At 38.6% G+C, this 18367-nt stretch overlaps 1 protein-coding gene across 2 annotated transcripts; it reads left to right on the top strand.

Moving 5' to 3' along the window:
* The first annotated feature begins 22 nt into the window (after window positions 1–22).
* On the top strand, window positions 23–16827 carry TYW3 (tRNA-yW synthesizing protein 3 homolog). 2 transcript variants are annotated; one of them, XM_047788633.1, is made up of 7 exons: window positions 26–277; window positions 3327–3407; window positions 5458–5556; window positions 5775–5846; window positions 8037–8170; window positions 11547–11649; window positions 16269–16453. In XM_047788633.1, the coding sequence occupies exons 1-7, from the start codon at window positions 104–106 to the stop codon at window positions 16317–16319; spliced, it is 714 nt and encodes a 237-aa protein (XP_047644589.1). In that variant the 5' UTR covers window positions 26–103; the 3' UTR covers window positions 16320–16453. The 2 variants fall into 2 exon arrangements, with proteins under 2 accessions (XP_047644588.1, XP_047644589.1); XM_047788632.1 differs by lacking the exon at window positions 11547–11649 and having other exon boundaries at window positions 23–277; window positions 16269–16827.
* The last annotated feature ends 1540 nt before the right edge of the window (window positions 16828–18367 follow it).

Here is an 18367-nt window from a genome sequence, read left to right as displayed (position 1 = left end):
AGGTAGTTTGGACCTTTTCGGCCACCACTGGCTGCTACAATATGGCTGCACCCAGGGAAAGGCTAGGCTAACGTGAAAGTACAGACCCTAGCTCTCTCGTCCTATGGATCGGAGGGCAGAGTTCAAGAGATGGAAGGCGCAGTGTCTAAGCAAAGCGGACTTCAGCCGGAAGGGCTGTGTGGACGAGGATGTGGTAGAGATCGTGCAGCTCCTGAATAGTCGAGAACAGTTTTTCACCACCAGTTCCTGCGCTGGCCGCATCATCCTTCTAGAGCAGGTGAGGACCCTTTCTTGATGTCTTTGCAGCGGCTGCCTTGTAGTGTGCAAAACCGGGAGCCCCGTGCCTACTCAGTGTAACACTTTGTCTGGCTTTGTCCTTCTGATTCGTGGTCTCGGTCACCGCCCCCCCCCCCCCCCCACCGCTGTTTAGGATCGCTCTCGCGGTATACGGAAATTTCCAGGGTAGAGGTCAAATCGGAGCTGCAGCTGCCGGCCTACACCACAGCCGCAGCAACACTAGATCCGGGCCGCGTCTGCGACCTACACCGCAGCTCACTGCAACTATGGATCCCCACCACCTAGAGAGGCCAGGGATGAACCCGCATTCTCGTGGATACTAGTGGGGTTCGTTTCCGCTGCTCCACAGTTGCAATTTCTTGGTTTCTTTATCAAGGAAACCGAGAGGGTTACTTAGACCAGTGTTTCTAACATTTTAATGTGTCTGTTAATCACTTGGAGATATTTAAAAATACATTCTGGTTCGGTAGGTTTAGGGAAGGGCCTAATCTGCATTTCTAACAAGCCCCCAGGTGATGCCAGAACTGTTGGCCTGGGGATGCTCTAGATTGCAAAAGTTAGAGGAATACTAAGGGAATTTTAAAACTTTACAGCTTGGCAAGGCGTCTGTCTTCTTGTCAACCGCTCAACAAAATCATTGTGAACTTTTTGCAGGTTGTCTTGATTAAGAAGCTGGCTGCCTCCTAGTGGTTCACTCCGTTGTTACAGCTCTGGTAATTTTTACCTTACCTGAGGCGTACAGTAGTATATAGTCTGAGATAGTGGTTAGTCCCTCAGGCTTTCGAGTGATACTGCTAGATTCTAAACCAGTTATGCGAATTACTGGCTTTGTGAATTTAGGGAAATTATCTAAACATAGGCCCTTCCTGTTCCATGAACTAAGAATAATAAAGAGTATCCACTTCATAGGGATTTTATGTAGAGGAAATGGGATAATTTATTTGAAACCTTTAGCATCGTGCCTGGCATATTAACTGCACTATAAAAGTTAGCTGTGTGTTAATTTTAACATTAGGATTGAATTCAGAGCAGGAAAGACAGCACACTCATAAACCCATTCTTTCAATCCCTCGCTGACAGATCATTTGATGGTTTCCCAGGTTACCAACCTGTTGTTCATTCTTATATGGCTTCCTCCTGAGCACTGGCACTCCTGCTCAGCTTGCTCTCTCTTTTCCCCCATTTCTACTGCCCTGTCTTACTTAGATTTCTGTAGGGGGTTTTTTCCTAACGGGTCACTGAACTACCAGTCGCTCTACCCTAAATCATGTTACACACTGTTTGTTAACAGATACCCCTTTCTAAAAGCAGTACTCTGCTTGTCACTCATCTATGCTGAAATACTCTAGTACACCTTTCACCTCTGTTACCCACTATGGCTGTTCATCTTAATCTGTTACTGAAACTGAACTATACTCTTTTTCCTCTTGATATTTACCTACCTTTGCTTTTGCTCATGTTTATTTTTCCAGCAGTTTCCCCCATCTTGGTATATCGGATATGCCTCCCAAACTCCCCTTTCCCACTTGAACAAAAACACACACATCCCCGTGGAAGCAGTGACTACTTCTGAACTGCGTTAGGACTTTTTCTGAACTGCTTTTAATTTTATGTATTATCTTTTTTTTCTTATTCGTTTTATTTTTATTTTTCTTCCCATTATGTCCACACCCTCCTCTTTTTTTCCAGTTGATTTAAAAAAAATTTTTATTGAAGTATAGTTGATTTACAGTGTTGTGCCAATTTCTCCTGTACAGCAAAGTGACTCAGTAATACCAATATATACATTCTTTTTTTAAATGTTATTTTCCATCACAGTCTATTCTAGGATATTGGATACAGTTCCCTATGTGGTAGGACCTTGTTGTTTATATATATATAAACTTTTTTTTTTTTTTGCCATGCCCATGGCATGCTGAATTTCCTTGGGCAGGGGTCGAACTTGTGCCACAACAGTGACAACAGTGGATCCTCAACCCTCTAGGCCACCAGGGAACTCCAGTTTTATGTATTGTCTTGTACCTTATATTGTTCTTATTTTCACTTTGCCTTATTTCACAAAGGATTTGGACCAACTTACAAATAGGCAATACAAAAAGAAAAAGTGAGAAAATATGGGTAAAGGGAGTATAGGTAAGATAAAGCAGAGATGACATTAGTTCTCAAAATATACCAGTAGACTGTAAATTTGCTAGCCACCTCTTTGGCTATAAGATTTAGAGCAGCCACCATAAGATCAGATAGTCACTGAGATCATGCAATGAAAACAAATCAGTTATTTAGGGCAAGCACAGCTCTTCTCTTTTCCAAGGCCAGACAGTGAATTCTCCGGTGTACCCATTGTATAAGAAGTGACTTAGTAGAAGTATAATCGTTTAAAAGTGCATGTGGTTTCCTGCATCCTCCTTCCAGGGTCCTTGAGGGTGGGATCTGTTTATATCCGAAATACCTAATAGAACTTGGCAAATAAATATTTTTCCAGTTAATAAGCAAAAAATTCTCTTAAAATATTTACCTTCTTGAAATTTTGACCTTTTGATCTTAGCTCTGCCCCTTGGGACTTCATATAAAGGCTAATCCAGAGGTCACAAATTTATGCCTGCAGTGATTAGGTACAGATGAGGTGTCAGTAAAAAGTAGTAGGTCTTATGTGGGATTGGGGCAGTGCTTTCTTAAAAAAGGAATTTAATTTTTTTTCTTTAATATTGTGCCAATCATATAAAACAGCTAGAGTACAACTTAGGGGCTACTAGTGTACAACCACTTTTAGTAATCCCTTTTCTCTTGACAAAATCATGACCATATTTCAGAAAATATTAAGTTATTTTACCTTAATAAATTATTTTCTTTCTACTTCAAGTAATTTGGTTTCATTTTTCTTTTACGTTAACTTTACCCAAAAGCAAATTGTTGTCAGTAATATTTAAAATCAGTACTTGGGATATTAATTTAAGAAAGCCAAAAATATGCTATACATTATACTTATTATTTTGTATTATATGATTAAATTATGTTATTTTTTACTTTAGGGTATGGATAGTCTTGAGGTTCAGAAACGAAACTGTTGCTGGCTACTGGTTTCACACAAACCTTGTGTGAAAGATGATGTGGTAAGTTTGTATATATAAATTTAGAAGTAAACTTTAATTCAGAATCACTTTACATACATATGAAAAGAATAGAAAATTCAAGGTGATTTATGTGCATAATTGCAATGACTGAAGATTACAAAGCCTGAGGAAAACTCATTACAGTGGCTTTAGTTGTGGGAAGTTATTATCATTCTTAAATGACATTATTTAAGAGTAATAATATACCAGTTATTTCATTTCTTAAAATCTTTAGATGAGTTCCTATAAGTTTGTATTAGTCAGGCATTTTACATTACTGGTTTAGGAGCATAAATGTTGTCTTCAAGGTCCTCACTTGGGCTCCATCTCCTTTGGGTGCTGGTGCTCTCTGTATGTTTGTTCTTCTCTTCTGCTGCCGATAATCTTTGTGGTCGGAAAAATAGCTGCCAGCAACCTTAGCAGAAAAAGATTTATTTTTTAAGATCCATGTACCATTTCCAAAGAAGGACTAACCTGCCTGGTTGGGTACTTTCCGCCTAATCCCCTAAGATGAGTTTTTTCTTTTCATTCTTTTGTTTCTGGCCATGCCTGTGGCATGTGGCAGTTCCCAGGCCAGGGATTGATCTGTACCATAACAGTGATCAGAGCTGCTGCAGTGACAAGAGAACACCAAGATCAGTTATTTTTGCAGTAGACTGTCATGCTATCCTTGATCAGACCTACCCTCTGATATTATGATAGTGGGAGTATGAGTGTCAGGATCATGATTGACAGTCTCACCAGGGTCAAATGATGGGAAGCAGGGAGGATGGTGCAGGGATACTAGGCAGACAGAAGTAACAACTGCCTTGAATAGATTCTAGCCGAGGCATAATAGCACATGTTTCTCAAACCTCACTCTAACAACAAAGCATTTAGACAGAGCTTTTAGTACAAGCATTTAGACAGAGCTTTTAGTACAGTTTCTACATACTATAGTCAGTGAAAATTCTGCTATGGAATTAAATAAGAGTAGTAGTTTACTTTTTTTTTTTAAGAGTAGTAGTTTACTTTTTTTTTTTTAAGGGCCACACGAAGTTCCCAGGCTAGGGGTTGAATTGGAGCTGCAACTACCGGCCTACACCACAGCCACAGCAATTTGGGATCTGAGCCACATCTGCAACCTACACCACAGCTCACAGCAACTCTGGATTCTTAACCCACTGAGCAGGGCCAGGGACTGAACTCATGTCCTCATGGATCGTAGTCAGGTTCATTACTGCTGAGCCACAACGGGAACTCCAGTTTACTTTTTAAGGTGTGGTTGGAAAGGTTTATGGGAGAATTAGAAATCAGTTCTCTTCAGAGTTCCTATTGCAGCTCAGTGGGTTGAGGACCCAGTGTTCTCTCTGTGAAGATGGAGGTTCAATCCCTGGCTTCCCTCAGTGGGTTAAGGATCCAGCATTGTTATAAGTTGCAGCGTAGGTCACAGATGCAGCTCAGATTCAGTGTCAGCCATGTGGCCGTGGTGTAAGTCTCAGCTGTAGCTCCAATTCTCCCTTTAGCCTGGGAACTTCTATATGCTGCAAGTGTGGCTATAAAAAGAAAAACATAAAGGAAGGAAAAAAAAAGAAATCAGGTCTCTTAAAAGAATAAGCAGATTAATAAATTTTTGGAGGAGTTCCCATCGTGGCTCAGTGGTTAGAGAATCCAACTAGGAACCATGAGGTTCGATCCCTGGCCTTGCTCAGTGGGTTAAGGATCTGGCATTGCCGTAGCTATGGTGTAGGTTGCAGACGTGGCTTGCATCCCGTGTTGCTGTGGCCATGGGCCATGGCGTAGGCCGGCAGCTACAGCTCTGATTGGACCCCTAGCCTGGGAACCTCCATATGCTGCGGGAGTGGTCCAAGAAATGTCAAAAAGACAAAAAAAAAAAAAAAAAATAGGTTTTTGGAGAAAGGACCAAGAAAGCAGAGTGAAAAGTTACTGTGGAAGAAGGATGCAGAATGAATCTGAAAGTTCCTCGGAAAAACCGAAGTTAGTAGGATAAAGGCTCACCAAAGAATGGAATCATGTATTTGTATGATGCTAACATTTTCCATTTATTTAGATTGTAGCCCTAAAGAAAGCGAATGGTGATGCCATTTTGAAATTTGAACCACTTGTTCTTCATGTGCAGTGTCGACAATTGCAGGATGCACAGATTCTGGTAAAATTTTGTGATTATACTTGAATTTATAGGTATGTGAGTAGATTTAATTTTAAATTTTAAACCATCTACCAAAACGAATGCAATGCTAGTTTAATCAACTAGTGTTTTATTTAATTATAGGTTTGGGGTTATATATGTTTTCTGCAGTTTGTAGAGCTAAAGTGTTTATCTGATTTGCCAGATTATCAGAATTTAACAAATTTATTTTTTTACAGCATTCAGTGGCAATAGATTCTGGTTTCAGGAACTCTGGCATAACAGTGGGAAAGAGAGGAAAGACTATGTTGGTAAGATGTGTCTCTTGGTGAATAGCAATTCTTTGAGCATGGAGTGATCCAGATTATGGAATAAGCTTCTACTCAAATGTTCTTGCCATGCCTTTGCTCACATACCTGCAGTGACTTATTTTTTCATGCAGCGCAAATTTCAGAGTTGCTAGGTTTACATCTGAGGTCTTATTTTACAGTGTTCCCCTCCACTTACTCTTAACCTGATTCTCTCTGTCCTCCCTCCTTATCTTAAATAGTCAAGGCCCAGTTTAATCAGCACCATGATAGAGTGGAAAGACTCACAGACAGGCGCCTGAAATCCTCTACATGGATCCATCAGGGGCTGAATTAGGGATCTCTTAGGGATCTATCAAACCACTGCCCTAAGGCCCCATTCAGCCCATAGGTCAGCCCCGTTCCAGGATACCCACTTGATTATTTACTGTCTAAAGTTGCTTTCATGCTGCAAAGGCAAAATTGAGTCATTGTGATAGATACTATATGGTCTGAAAATATTTACTGTCTATCCTTTTACAGAAAAAGTTTGCTAATCCCTGGACCAGAAAATCTTTAATGCTCCTTCTAAGTCCCACAGCCTCTCAGTCCTTTCCTGGCCAAGCCAACCCCTAGTAATTTTGCCCTCCACTGATCTCCTGTGGTAGTTACTGCTTGTGTTTACTGATTGGTATATATCATTTGCTTTTGAACTATTTCAGATTGTCTTCCATTTTATATATATACACATAAAATAGCCTATTTCCCTAAAAGAGGTGGCTTGCAAAAGAAGACACGTGTAAAGCATGACTAAGTAGAAAGCTCACAGTACATATTTGTGTCCCCATCTCACTCCCCACTGTGTCTGGTGGCCCAAACAAGAACAGAGTCACTCTTTCACCTTTGTCTCCTTTGTCTTCCATATCCAGTCAGTAACAAGTCCTGTCACATCTGCCTCTGATTTCTCACACCCAACTCCTCTCCACACCTTCTGCTGCTGCCTCTACTTAAACCCTCATCACCTCTCACCTCTGTCTTACAGTGGTCTCCTGACTGGTCTTCTTCCTCCTACACATCTTCTCCATCAGTACTATCAAAATCCCCCTTTTAAAGTAGTAGAGGTCTCCTGGGGTTCTTTGATTTTCAAGGCTTTATGTGAATTACTTTACCTGATTTATGCTCATCTTCCACTTGAGCCAGACAGAAAACTGTTGGTTGTTTTTCAGATGCATCATGCTTTCATGTCCCCATGACTATGGTAAAATTGTTCCACTGGCTGGAATACTCCCCCTCCCCCATTTTTATATCCGGTGCAGTTATACTTAATCCTTTAAAATCCCAACTCAAATGCTGCCTTTCCCATAAACCCAGACCTCAGTCTCATATAGTTGCTCCTCTTTTATATTTCCTTAGCAGTGTGTGTGTGTGCATGGGTACACGCGTGCACATGCATGCATGTACCGCACTTGTATGTTTCTCCTGTCATAGCACCTATGTTGCATTGTGATTCTTTGTTCATTTATTTATTTCCTGTTCTGAAGCATTAGCTCTAAAGGGCAGGGACCATATTATATTTATCCTGTCTCTTCACACCTCACGTGGGGCCTAGAACACTGCAAATGCTCAGTAAAGGTTTGTTGAATTAATTTTTATGCCTCATTATAGTTTTTGTTGTGTTTCTTACCCATATCCAGTGTTTGAATTTAGTTGGAACATACTGACTGTTTCATCCCCAGGGTTATTACTAAGATTGGCAACCTCAAAGCATTGAGAAAGCAGCCACTTTGTGAGATAGATCAGGCGTGGTTTATTCTGCTAACCTCCCTGCTCAAGCAGTGCAAAGAGGCCCTTTAGCATCCAGTCCATTTTGATTTTCCCTTGAAGGTCTGTTGAGGTTTCATTTATTCATTTTCCTTAAAGCTTTCTTACTTTAGTGAGATTGATACTGTTAAGTTTATTGGATTCTTTGATCATATCTGCTTTTCCAAAAGACAATGTACAGAGTGACTTTCTTTACAAATGAGTTTATATGGTTGGAAAATCTATTTAATCTCCTTTGATTCAACAGTTCTTAACCAAATTATATCAAAGCACAAACTTAAATGCTGTAATGGGGCTAAAATATAACTAAATGCAGCCCTGACTGGGACTTTCCTTTAGTTATCTTCAGTGTCTCTTGGACATAAGTCATCGTATCTAAATTGTTCCTTGTAGGCTGTCCGGAGCACACATGGCTTAGAAGTTCCATTAAGCCATAAAGGAAAACTGATGGTGACAGAGGAATATATTGACTTCCTGTTAAAGACAGCAAACCACAAATTGGAGGAAAACAAGAAGAGAATTGAAAGGTATATTACTAAGATATTTTCCTGTTATTCTTACATGCCTAGGTCATCTTTGAAAACATTAATACACACCATCTTCAGCTTACACTCCCAACTGCTTTTCTCTTATCATGAAGAATGAAGATGATGAAAGTAATAGATGAGAGTAGGCCAGGCTGTAATGGGTACTAAATGGAGCATAAGAGGGCGCTCTGTGGAGGAGAGTGGGACAGGTGCCTGCCAGCAGCAGATATAAAGGAGAAACAGTCACTTAGGTAAGAGAGCCCAGCAGCCACAGGGACCATCACTGATCCAGTTGAAGGCAGCCAGGGAAGCGGTGCTCTCTGCCCGTGGATGTGATGTACTGAAGATTACCCAGACTCTCCTTTTGAGGAGAACAGCCTGTTTAATTTAGTCTGATAAGTATTTTATACCACTGGCTAGTTCAAAACCCAGCTCTTGTCATGAATTAGATTTGAATTGGCATAAATGTCCCAGTCAGAAGGATTATGGCTCTCAGTTCACATCTTTATGTTTCTTTTGTTAAAACTTCACCTCCTAATAGATTAATTTTACATGGCTTTCTTTTTCAACGTTTTCTTAAGAATAGAGTTTTTGATATAAAAAAGTGACAACTGCACTGCCTTTCATATGTGAAGATAATGTCACTGACCTACCATCAGGAAGATGTATATTTCTGAGTTATTTAAGGAGTGATGGTCATCTTGTCATTTATCATTTCCTTTTTGCTTTCTTCCCCAGCCTCGTTCTCCTCGTTACCAGTCAATCACTGCCCCAAGAACTCTTGAGTCATTCTCTCCCCACCCTTACTGCCACGCTCTCCATTCAGGACCACCATTGCAGTAACCTTATTAGCTGGCCTGATGCTTCTCATGTGTCTCTCTGTCCTAAGCCATTCTCTGTATCAACATCAGAATCCTGCCTGTAAAATGCAAAGCAATCCTATTGCTTAACTTGCCTGCTTAAAATTCTTAAAAGACCTAGCATTTTTTTTTTTATGAAATAGCCAGCTAAGGCCAGAAGTGCCACTGGCAGCAGTGCAGCATGGTGGAAGGAGGTAGAACTGGGCTTCAGAGGCAGAACTGAGATCAAATCCAGCCTCCACCACAACTTCTTCAATTCTCTTGGCTTCCTTTTTCTTGTATCTAACTTAGGGGAATACCTATCTTAAAGAACAATTTTAGTGCACATTAGACAGCATATGTATAATGAAGGCCCTAACCACTTCAGGTCATGGATTCTTAGAATAGGATAGCCCTTTTCCTTCTTCACTGACTCCTGCAGAGAATAAACTTATAATCACATCAGTACTACCATTCAGGCTTTCTCAACCAGGGCACCTCATGTGAACCACAGAATTAACAAAATTGAGTGGCTATTTCTAAGTTCTCCCAGTGGCATAGAACTTGTGCCAGTCTAGGTACGTTGGAGAGACGTTAACTCATGATGTCTGTGGGCATTGGGGCTTAATTTTTTAGTGGAAGTGTGGCTAAAAAAAGCTGAGAGGTTACCTGGCCAAAAGGTGCTTTGAGCAAACATCCTAAGTGATGATTTCAAGTAAGCAACTGAAGAGTACTCTGCCCCTCCGCCAGACTACCGAGTTTAAACTGTATGTAGGTACTTACTGGTACCATTCCAAAAGTTGACTACATTTGTTAGATAGTATTCTAGTGAGACGCTGAAATGTAAGCAGTAGCAAATCAGTTTCTCTGTTTCCTTACTTGAATTTCAACAAGATTATAAATATAGCCCAAGATCAACTAACTATACACCTGGTGAAGTTAATTGAGCCACGTTCACCAACTATAAAATCAAATTATCCTTTAAATCCATTGACTCAAAAATATGTTGGGATTATAGCGTGCATGCTGCTATCAAGAGTCATGCTCATCATATAAAATCAGTGAAAAATTAAAGAAGGGTAAAAAGTGTCTCAAGATACTGATTAGAAGATTACATGTGAATTCAGAAAGGGTGAACAAATTAGGGAGCTCCTTTGGGAACAGCTATACATGCAGCCAAATGCAGAGAAGGAGTTACTCTTCTGATGTGGAAAAGAGAAAAAATAATAAACACGGGAGGTGATGACTTCTGCAATCAGACATTGAGTACTAAAATTGGTTTGTCACAGGACCAAAGTTTAACAATTCAAATAGCTATAAGAGAATTCTGAAAAGTCAAAATCCTATTCCAGCAACAAGAAATATGCCTGGAATATGAAAATCAAAAGGTAAAATAATTTGAATAGAAAAAAGATCTCTTGTAAAAAACAATTTCCAAGCCCATTTCTTAGTGGGAAGAGTAAGATCATTTCATACATAATGGTTTCCAAGTAACGTTTGGAGATCTATTTACCAATTACATGAGGAGGGCTATCTTTGTAGCTGTTAATAAGAGGTCAGGACTGAGGTTTGGATGAAATTGGCCATGTTCTTCTTGTCACCAGCTGTAAATAGAAAATAAATGTTAAGTTAAATGTAGAATAAAAGGGCCAAATATAGTGCATATGATACAGATAAAAATAAAGCAGATTGGAGTGGAAAAGTAAATGAATCTATTTCCAGTGGTTGGGTTTATTTTTCTTTTTTGTGGTGAAACATATGTAACGAAATTTATAATTTTAACTGTTACTGAGTTCATTGGCATTAGGTGCCTTCACATTGCTCTACAACCACCCTCACTGCTGTTTATTTCCTTTTCATTATCCCAAGCTGAAACTCTATGCCCATTCAACTGTAATTCTCCACTCCTCAAACTCCCAGTCCCTGTAAACACTATTCTGCTTCTTGTCTCTGTGAATTTGACTCTTCCAGGTACCTCATATAAGTGGAATTAGACAGAATTTATCCTTTTGTATTTAGCTTATTTCACTAAGGATATCTTCAAGGTATATCTATGTTGTATGTCGATCAGAAGTTTGCTTCTTTTTCAGGCTGAATAATATTCTGTTGTATCTGTGGACATGGGTTGCTTTGACCTTTTGGCTCTTGTGAATAATGATGCTATGAACATAGGTATACAAATATCTGAGTCTCTGCTTTGAATTATTTTGGGTATATATTCAGAGGTGGAATTGCTAGATCTTATGGTAATTTTATGTTTAATTTTTTGAAGAATCTCCATACCGTTTTCATAGGAACTGCGCCATTTTACATTACCACCAGCAGTGCACAGCAGTTCCCTTTTCTCAACATCCTTGCCAACACTTGTTGTCTTTTGTTTTTTTGATAATTGCCATCCTGACAGGTGTGAGGTGATATCCCATTGTGGTGTTGATTTGCATTTCTCTGATTGGTGACACTGAACATTTTTTCATATTTCTGTTCGTAAAGAATTTGTGTTATATCACTTAGCTGCTTTTCTTCCTGTTTCTTCTTAGGTTCCTTCTGGATTTCTCTTACTATTCTACCTGTTGGTTAAATACTGTTGTTCTCCAGGATTCCTTCCCTGGCCTATTGCTTCAGCTGCTTCTCCAGATACTGGTAGATCTTCCAAATCTCTCCGAAGTCCTAGACCCATATATCCAATAACCTACTGAACATCTCTAAAACATCCCATCAGCCTTTCCTTAATATCTTTCTTATCATAGTCTCAACCTCATTTAGCCATTTCCTTGGTTCATGTTCTTATTACTATTTACCAGTGTTATTATAGTTTATGCCTCAGTGCAAAACAGAAATGTGGACCACATTGAATTATAGTTATTTAATTGCACATATATCTTTTTTCCCCCACTACAAACAACATGGTCACATTTAAAATAGGACTGATTCCCTCTTGCCCCCCTACAGACCAACCAACACATAACACACACTTTAAACATCTCTTATCTTGAAAACTTAGTGTCTGGCTCACAGTGGAAACCCAATAAATGTTTATTGAATTAATCATAAACAATAAAGGAGCTTAAAAGTTAACACATTATATTGAGTCCCCCAAAGGCAAAGACAGTTTCTTATCATTATTTTCTTTCTGAGTGTCTGATAGGTGATAGTGGTTATTAAATGTTTGCTAAATTTAGTTGACAGACTTTTCCTATCAGTAGTGCTACTTTTATGGCTTCAAAGACTTAGGGTGATTATACTGGAAGACATGTAAGATGGCTTATTGATAGGGTGAGCAGGAGTAGGCTCTTGCTATGTAGTGCAGGCCAGAAGTAACAGGACGCTAAGTAACAAGATGAATGGGAATGATACTACAGAATGTAAGTCAAACTTAGAAGTTGGGGTGGAAGAGAAGGGGGAGTCAAGTCTTACTGGTAAAGATGGAACTAAAGCTGGTAAATAACTCACATTTCTCTGTATTCTTAAGATCAGAGAAGTAAATTGTGAAGACATCTATTTTCTGAGAGTTTCTCTTTGGATATCTCTCCGCGTCAGTTTTACCTCTCATAATTCCTCTCCCTTCACCTTGCCAACTTCCATTCATCCTTGCAGTTCAGCCCAGGTGTTTTTTTCCCAAAGGGCATTTCGAGATCTTGCAAAGTGTCCCCAATGTGCTCCTGCTTTATCTTAGCTTTTTTTATGGCATGTTGACTATCCTTACAGCTTTGCAGCTCCCATTCAACCCTGAGCTCCCTGAGGGCACAGACCACATCTCTTACCTGTTCCTAGCACCTTGCACAGGCCCTATCACATACATGATTTTTTTAAAATAAAAATGCTAGAGCTTAAAAATCTGTTGAAATCCAAATACATAATGCATGAGACTAGCCTTCTTTTGTTATTTGGGAATAATGGAAACCTAAAAGGGCATAAAATTCTGCCTAGATGTCATTAATTTTATGTTCCTATTTCAGAAGTCAAAGAAATAACAACTTTTTATTGCACATGGTCCTCTAACTGATATGAAAAGCAAGAATTCATTTTCCCCAGGGCTGGTCTGAAAAGTTTTCTCATGAACAGATACATGTTGCCCTATGTCATGGTAATCTTGACTGCAGAGGCAAAAAAACTGAAGACAATTTGATTTTCTTTTGAGGGAGGAGAAAAACAGTTGCTTGAACATACCTTTTCTTTTTATACTCCAAGCTCTTTTTGTCACCTGTGACGGCTGAGGAAATTACACTTTGGGAATTGGGCTTTAGAATGCTGTGTAAAGGGTTATATCATGAGAAGAGAACATGTAATTGAAAAACAAATCTCTGACTTACTAAGATAGTTTCCCAAAGGACATTTTAAAAGTTCCCTTAACCGGGGAAGTTAAGGGAACTTTTAAAATGTCAAAAGTTGTTAAGTTTAAGAGGAAAAAGAAAAACTAGTTGAAGTTTTATTCTTGGCTTTCAGCATGGAAAGGTCTTTGTTCTATTTTTACCAGTTGTTTTTTTGGTACACCAAGGATGTAGCTTCAAATTCTTAGGTTGTTTAATGAGGATTAAAGGAAAGCACCTGTTCCTCTCTAATTACCTTTTTTATGTGATTAACAAGGTGTTTTGCCCAGCTGTTAATTCTCTGTGACCATAAAAGAGGAATTTAATCTTTAGTTTTCTAGGAATAAAGTAGAATCTAGAGAAAAGACTTGGTTTCCTAAGTTTAAAGAGTGGACTTGGGTAGAGAATGATAAAAGATGAAGTTGCATATCATGTATAGCCTTTTATGATCAGGTAAGGGGGATTCACATCCTTTTGTAGCATGTTTGGTTTTATGTCTTAGATGAATGAGTCATTCTACTGGGTCATTTTTTTTTTTTTTTTTTTAAGGGCCTCATCCGTGGCATATGGAGGTTCCCAGGCTAGGGGGTCTAATTGGAGCTGTAGCTGCTAGCCTACTCCACAGCCACAGCCGTGTCTGCAACCTATACCACAGCTCACGGCAACGCCGGATCCTTAACCCACTGAGCAAGACCAGGGATTGAACCTGCAACTTCATAGTTCCTAGTCAGATTCGTTACTGCTGCACCACGACGGGAGCTCCTAGGTCATTTTTAAAAACCATTCTAAATAGGCAATGAAAGATGAGAAGAAAATGAGTCATTGAAGTCACCCAGGATCATGGTAACACCTGGAGACCAAGATAAATCAAGTTAGAGGTTTCGTGAATATAAAGAACTGAATGTTGATGACATGCAGGGCAGGTGAAGGAGTTTTGTCTGGCAAAGTGTCGGTCAGGCAGGTGAATTCTGACCTTATCTCTCAACTCTGTGTAGGCAGGATATGAAAAGGATAAGCAGTCTCCACCTGAGAGGAATGCAGGGCAGTCTTTGTGGGGGAGCCAGGTTTCAGTTAAGTAAGGGCATAAAGAAAATGCATTAATTGAAAAGGTTGTTACCATGGAACAGGATTAAAGTTATAGGTCAGTTAATATTTTCCAAAACCTTTTGCCGTAACTCTTAGAATACCATTTTTCCTTTTATCATTCCTTCCTCTTTGAGATTGATTGATTTATCACCTCCTATTTGCCAAGCATGGTGCTGGATATCAAGGTGTACAGTGGTGGGTACATAAGATCTGAATATGGACAAAATATGTAGTAATCTTGTTAGGCATAATATTAGCATTGTGTGGAGTACTTGGGAAGAGGTGAATATCTTGGGGTTCTTGGGGCAGTTTTAGAGCTTTTGCAAGTAGAGCTTAGCCTCTTTATTAAAGTAAAGAAAGACTATTGGTCCAAATAGCAGTCTCTTCTGTAGATGTCCAAAAATTCCTATCATAGTCTCCTATTATAATAGGATATAAAAGCATGATGCAGTTCCTACAATGGCAAAGGAGTTCTCAACTTTTGGACAGACTAACTTAAGACCGAGGATACTACATCCGTATTTACCTTTTGGTTTAGTAGTTATTTATTCACTTATTTGTCATGTTTTTACCAAAGGTGGCAGCACTGTACTTCATGCTAAGAATATAGCAGAAAACAAGATAGATGGAATCTTTTGTCTCATGGAGTTGATAGTCTATAAAAATAGTCATTTTGAGAACTCACTTGGTGCTGGGCACTGTGCTAGGTAGGTACATATTTAGGTACACGATAATAGCCAGTTTTCTAAGTGAGGAAATCCAGACCCAGCGAGGCTGGGATTAGTCAAGCTCAGCTCTCCCAGTGGACAGCAAGCAATGTGAGGCCCCTGCAGCACACTAGGCCACCATGCTGCCTCCACCATGTGCTGAAAGTCAGCGCCCAGACTCCAGCAGGAAAAGGAGCAAAGCAAAAGAGCCCTTTACATTAAAAATTAAAATAGGTAATAAACAAATGAAAATTTAAGTAATGAGACACGATTATTACCTGTCAAAGTAAAGCATGTTTTTTGATGTAATACTCAGTGTTGGGTGAAGTGGTCTCTCAAGTGTGCTATTAGAAGCATAGTTTTTGAATTTCCATTCTGGGAAACAGGTGATATTTATCAAGAGCTTTAAAATTATTTATACCCTATAACCATAGAATTATATTGCTAGATGTCTATCCTAAATAACTAGAAACTCAGATCATATTATTTTCAAAAATGTTTATCACATTATTGTTTGTATTGGGAAGATTTGAAAATAAAGGCCAATCTGAAGTGGCATAATGTTATACAACTATTAAAAAATTATTTTGTAGTTCATTTGGTGTTATAGAAAATGTTTTCAATATATATTAAATTTGAAAAAAATGTAAAACTTTATATGTAATACCACTGTATAAAAGACAGTAGGTGTAGGTATACATGTACAAATGTATTAATTCAGAATTACTAATAAACTGGGAAGAATAAAAATATTGAGTGCTTATTTCTGTGTACCTTTGTAGAGATGGTCTGTATTTATAACTTCATATGTTTTCCAAATTCTCTAAAATGAGCCTCTGTTATATTTATGATTTTTTAAAAAGAAAAAGTATTTCTCTTATCTTCCTCGACTCCTCCATCTGGAATAGAGATTAAGGTAGGATAGAGGTTGTCAAGAGAGGATTCTAACTCAGTTTTCAGGACTGTTCTTAAAAAAAAAACACATTTTTTTTCCAAATTAAATAATCATGAAAGCAAGAAGCATATTGTTTTTTATTTATTTTGTATTTTAATGTTAATGTGAGACATCAGATTCACATAATTTTTAAATTCTTGGTGTACATCAGTTATTTTGCTTCAGAACACACCGATATAACAGTAGTACTTTATTTCCTTACAGGTTTTACAACTGTCTACAACTTGCTTTGGAAAAAGAAACTACTACTACTAACTCACATCCCAAAGAGAAAATCAAAGAGAAAAATAACTCATTTAAGAAAAAAAGTAACCCAGGAAAAGCACATGACAAATGTGTTACTGAAGAAAATGATAAAGTACTTGAAAATGATGATGATGATGATCCAGGAATCAGCGTTACCGTTTTCCCTGAAGACTACTGAGATTTGGTTCTGAAATGTCTTTTTAGAATAATGTTTCTAATAGATATTATAAAGCTGCTCTTCATAAGAGTATTTTAGTTTGTTGAGTGAATCAGCCTTTCAGAAAAGCAAGACTAAAATTTTCTCTATATTTTAGAGAAAGCTTTAGGTTTTAAAAATAACTGTATAATATTTGCTCTTAAATACTGTCTCTTTTAGTCACATAGCATTGCAAAAATAAATTGATTTCTAATGCCTCTCTTTAAGGTTCAGTGTCTACTTCTACAAAACAGAAGAACTATAACACCCTTTCAAGAGAATGTTAACATTAGGAATATTTGAATAAAAATTATAACAACATTTTATTTATTTTTAATTTTGAAATGTCAGCCTTCAAGGGGGTCAGTTTCCTTTTCTTGCCATGGGTCCAAAGACAAGATTTTTCCTCTCTTTTGAACTTGTGGGTAAAACAACTTTTGTTTAGGAAAAAATACCTGAACTCTCCCCATTATTTCTTACAAAGCAGAGCACGCCACTGGCAGTCTCCATGAAACAGGTGGGCATAGTTTCTCACTATGCCTGGTCAGAAATGATAATTTAAGATATAGGAATCACAATAGAACATAAAAAACTGCAATGAATCAGAAGATTTGGGTTTGTTTTGACTGCTACAGAGGATTTGGAGGTACTTAAGCAATCAATTTCCAAGGCCTCCCATTTCCTCTTAGGTGTGATGGTAATTCTAATCCCTCCCATATTTATACCAGAGGACTGCTGACAGGATCAAGTAAAATAAAAATGTGAAAGTACTTAATAGACCAATTTGTATATGTTACTATTTAGTATTTTCATCATAAATTGAAGGTGTTGCACAATGTGTTTTCAGAATATCAAGTCATGAAAAGTATACATTTAAAGATAAAATATTAGTCATAAGCTAATAATAGACAAAAACACTGGAACATCAAGAAAAATTAATGTGGTAATAAACAGGTGTGATTTTTGGCATTTACTTATATTTTTGTAATTTGTCTAGGTCTTTCTATAAATTGTTTAGATTTGCATCCCAGATTCTTGCCTTCTCACAAACAGCATTTTGTACTCACATTTTTTAAGTAGATGGACTTCTTAAAAAAATTCATCAGGGGTGATGTCCAGGAGGCTCCAAAGTTTACTGTGAGATTTTCTTTCTTTTTTCTATTATAGCTCTGGACTCTGCTTTTTTTTTTTGGTCTTTTCTAGGGCCACACTTGCAGCATATGGAGGTTCCCAGGCTAGGGGTCAAATCGGAGCTGTAGCCATCGGCCTAGCCCAGAGCCACAGCAACGCGGGATCCGAGCCACATCTGTGGCCTCCACCACAGCACATGGCAATGCCGGATCCTTAACCCACTGATCGAGGCCAGGTATCGAACCTGCAACCTCATGGTTCCTAGTCAGATTTGCTAACCACTGAGCCATGACGGGAACTCCCTGGACTTTGCTTTTTAAAGTAAGATTCACATATTCACTTTCCCTGGTTTCTTCTTTTTTTTTTTTTTGTCACACCTGAGATGCCAGCAAGATCTTTAACCCACTGCACAGGACTAAGGATTGAACCTGCACGCAGACAACACCAGATCCTTAACCCACTGTGCCACAGTGGGAACTCCAAAAGAACCTCTTGAGTCCTCCATCTGTTTGCTATCCTGTAGCACTTGGCCCTGTTAACACTCACATCCCTGAATCTGCCCTTTCATCAGTATCCTGAATGCTTTCCTCGCAATCATTTCCCTGTTTATGGTGAATCCTCAGCTCTTTCGCCCTCCAACCCTTTAACAGTTTTCAACATGTACTGCACCTTAGAATCACCTTTAGAACCTTGAAAAAACAAAAGACCTGAGAGATTCTCTGAGGAGGGA

This window comes from Phacochoerus africanus, chromosome 8 (genome assembly GCF_016906955.1).
Source record: "Phacochoerus africanus isolate WHEZ1 chromosome 8, ROS_Pafr_v1, whole genome shotgun sequence".
NCBI lineage: Eukaryota > Metazoa > Chordata > Mammalia > Artiodactyla > Suidae > Phacochoerus > Phacochoerus africanus.
The sequence above is the reverse complement of the archived record's forward strand: the minus strand, read 5'-3'. Positions and strand labels throughout refer to the sequence as shown.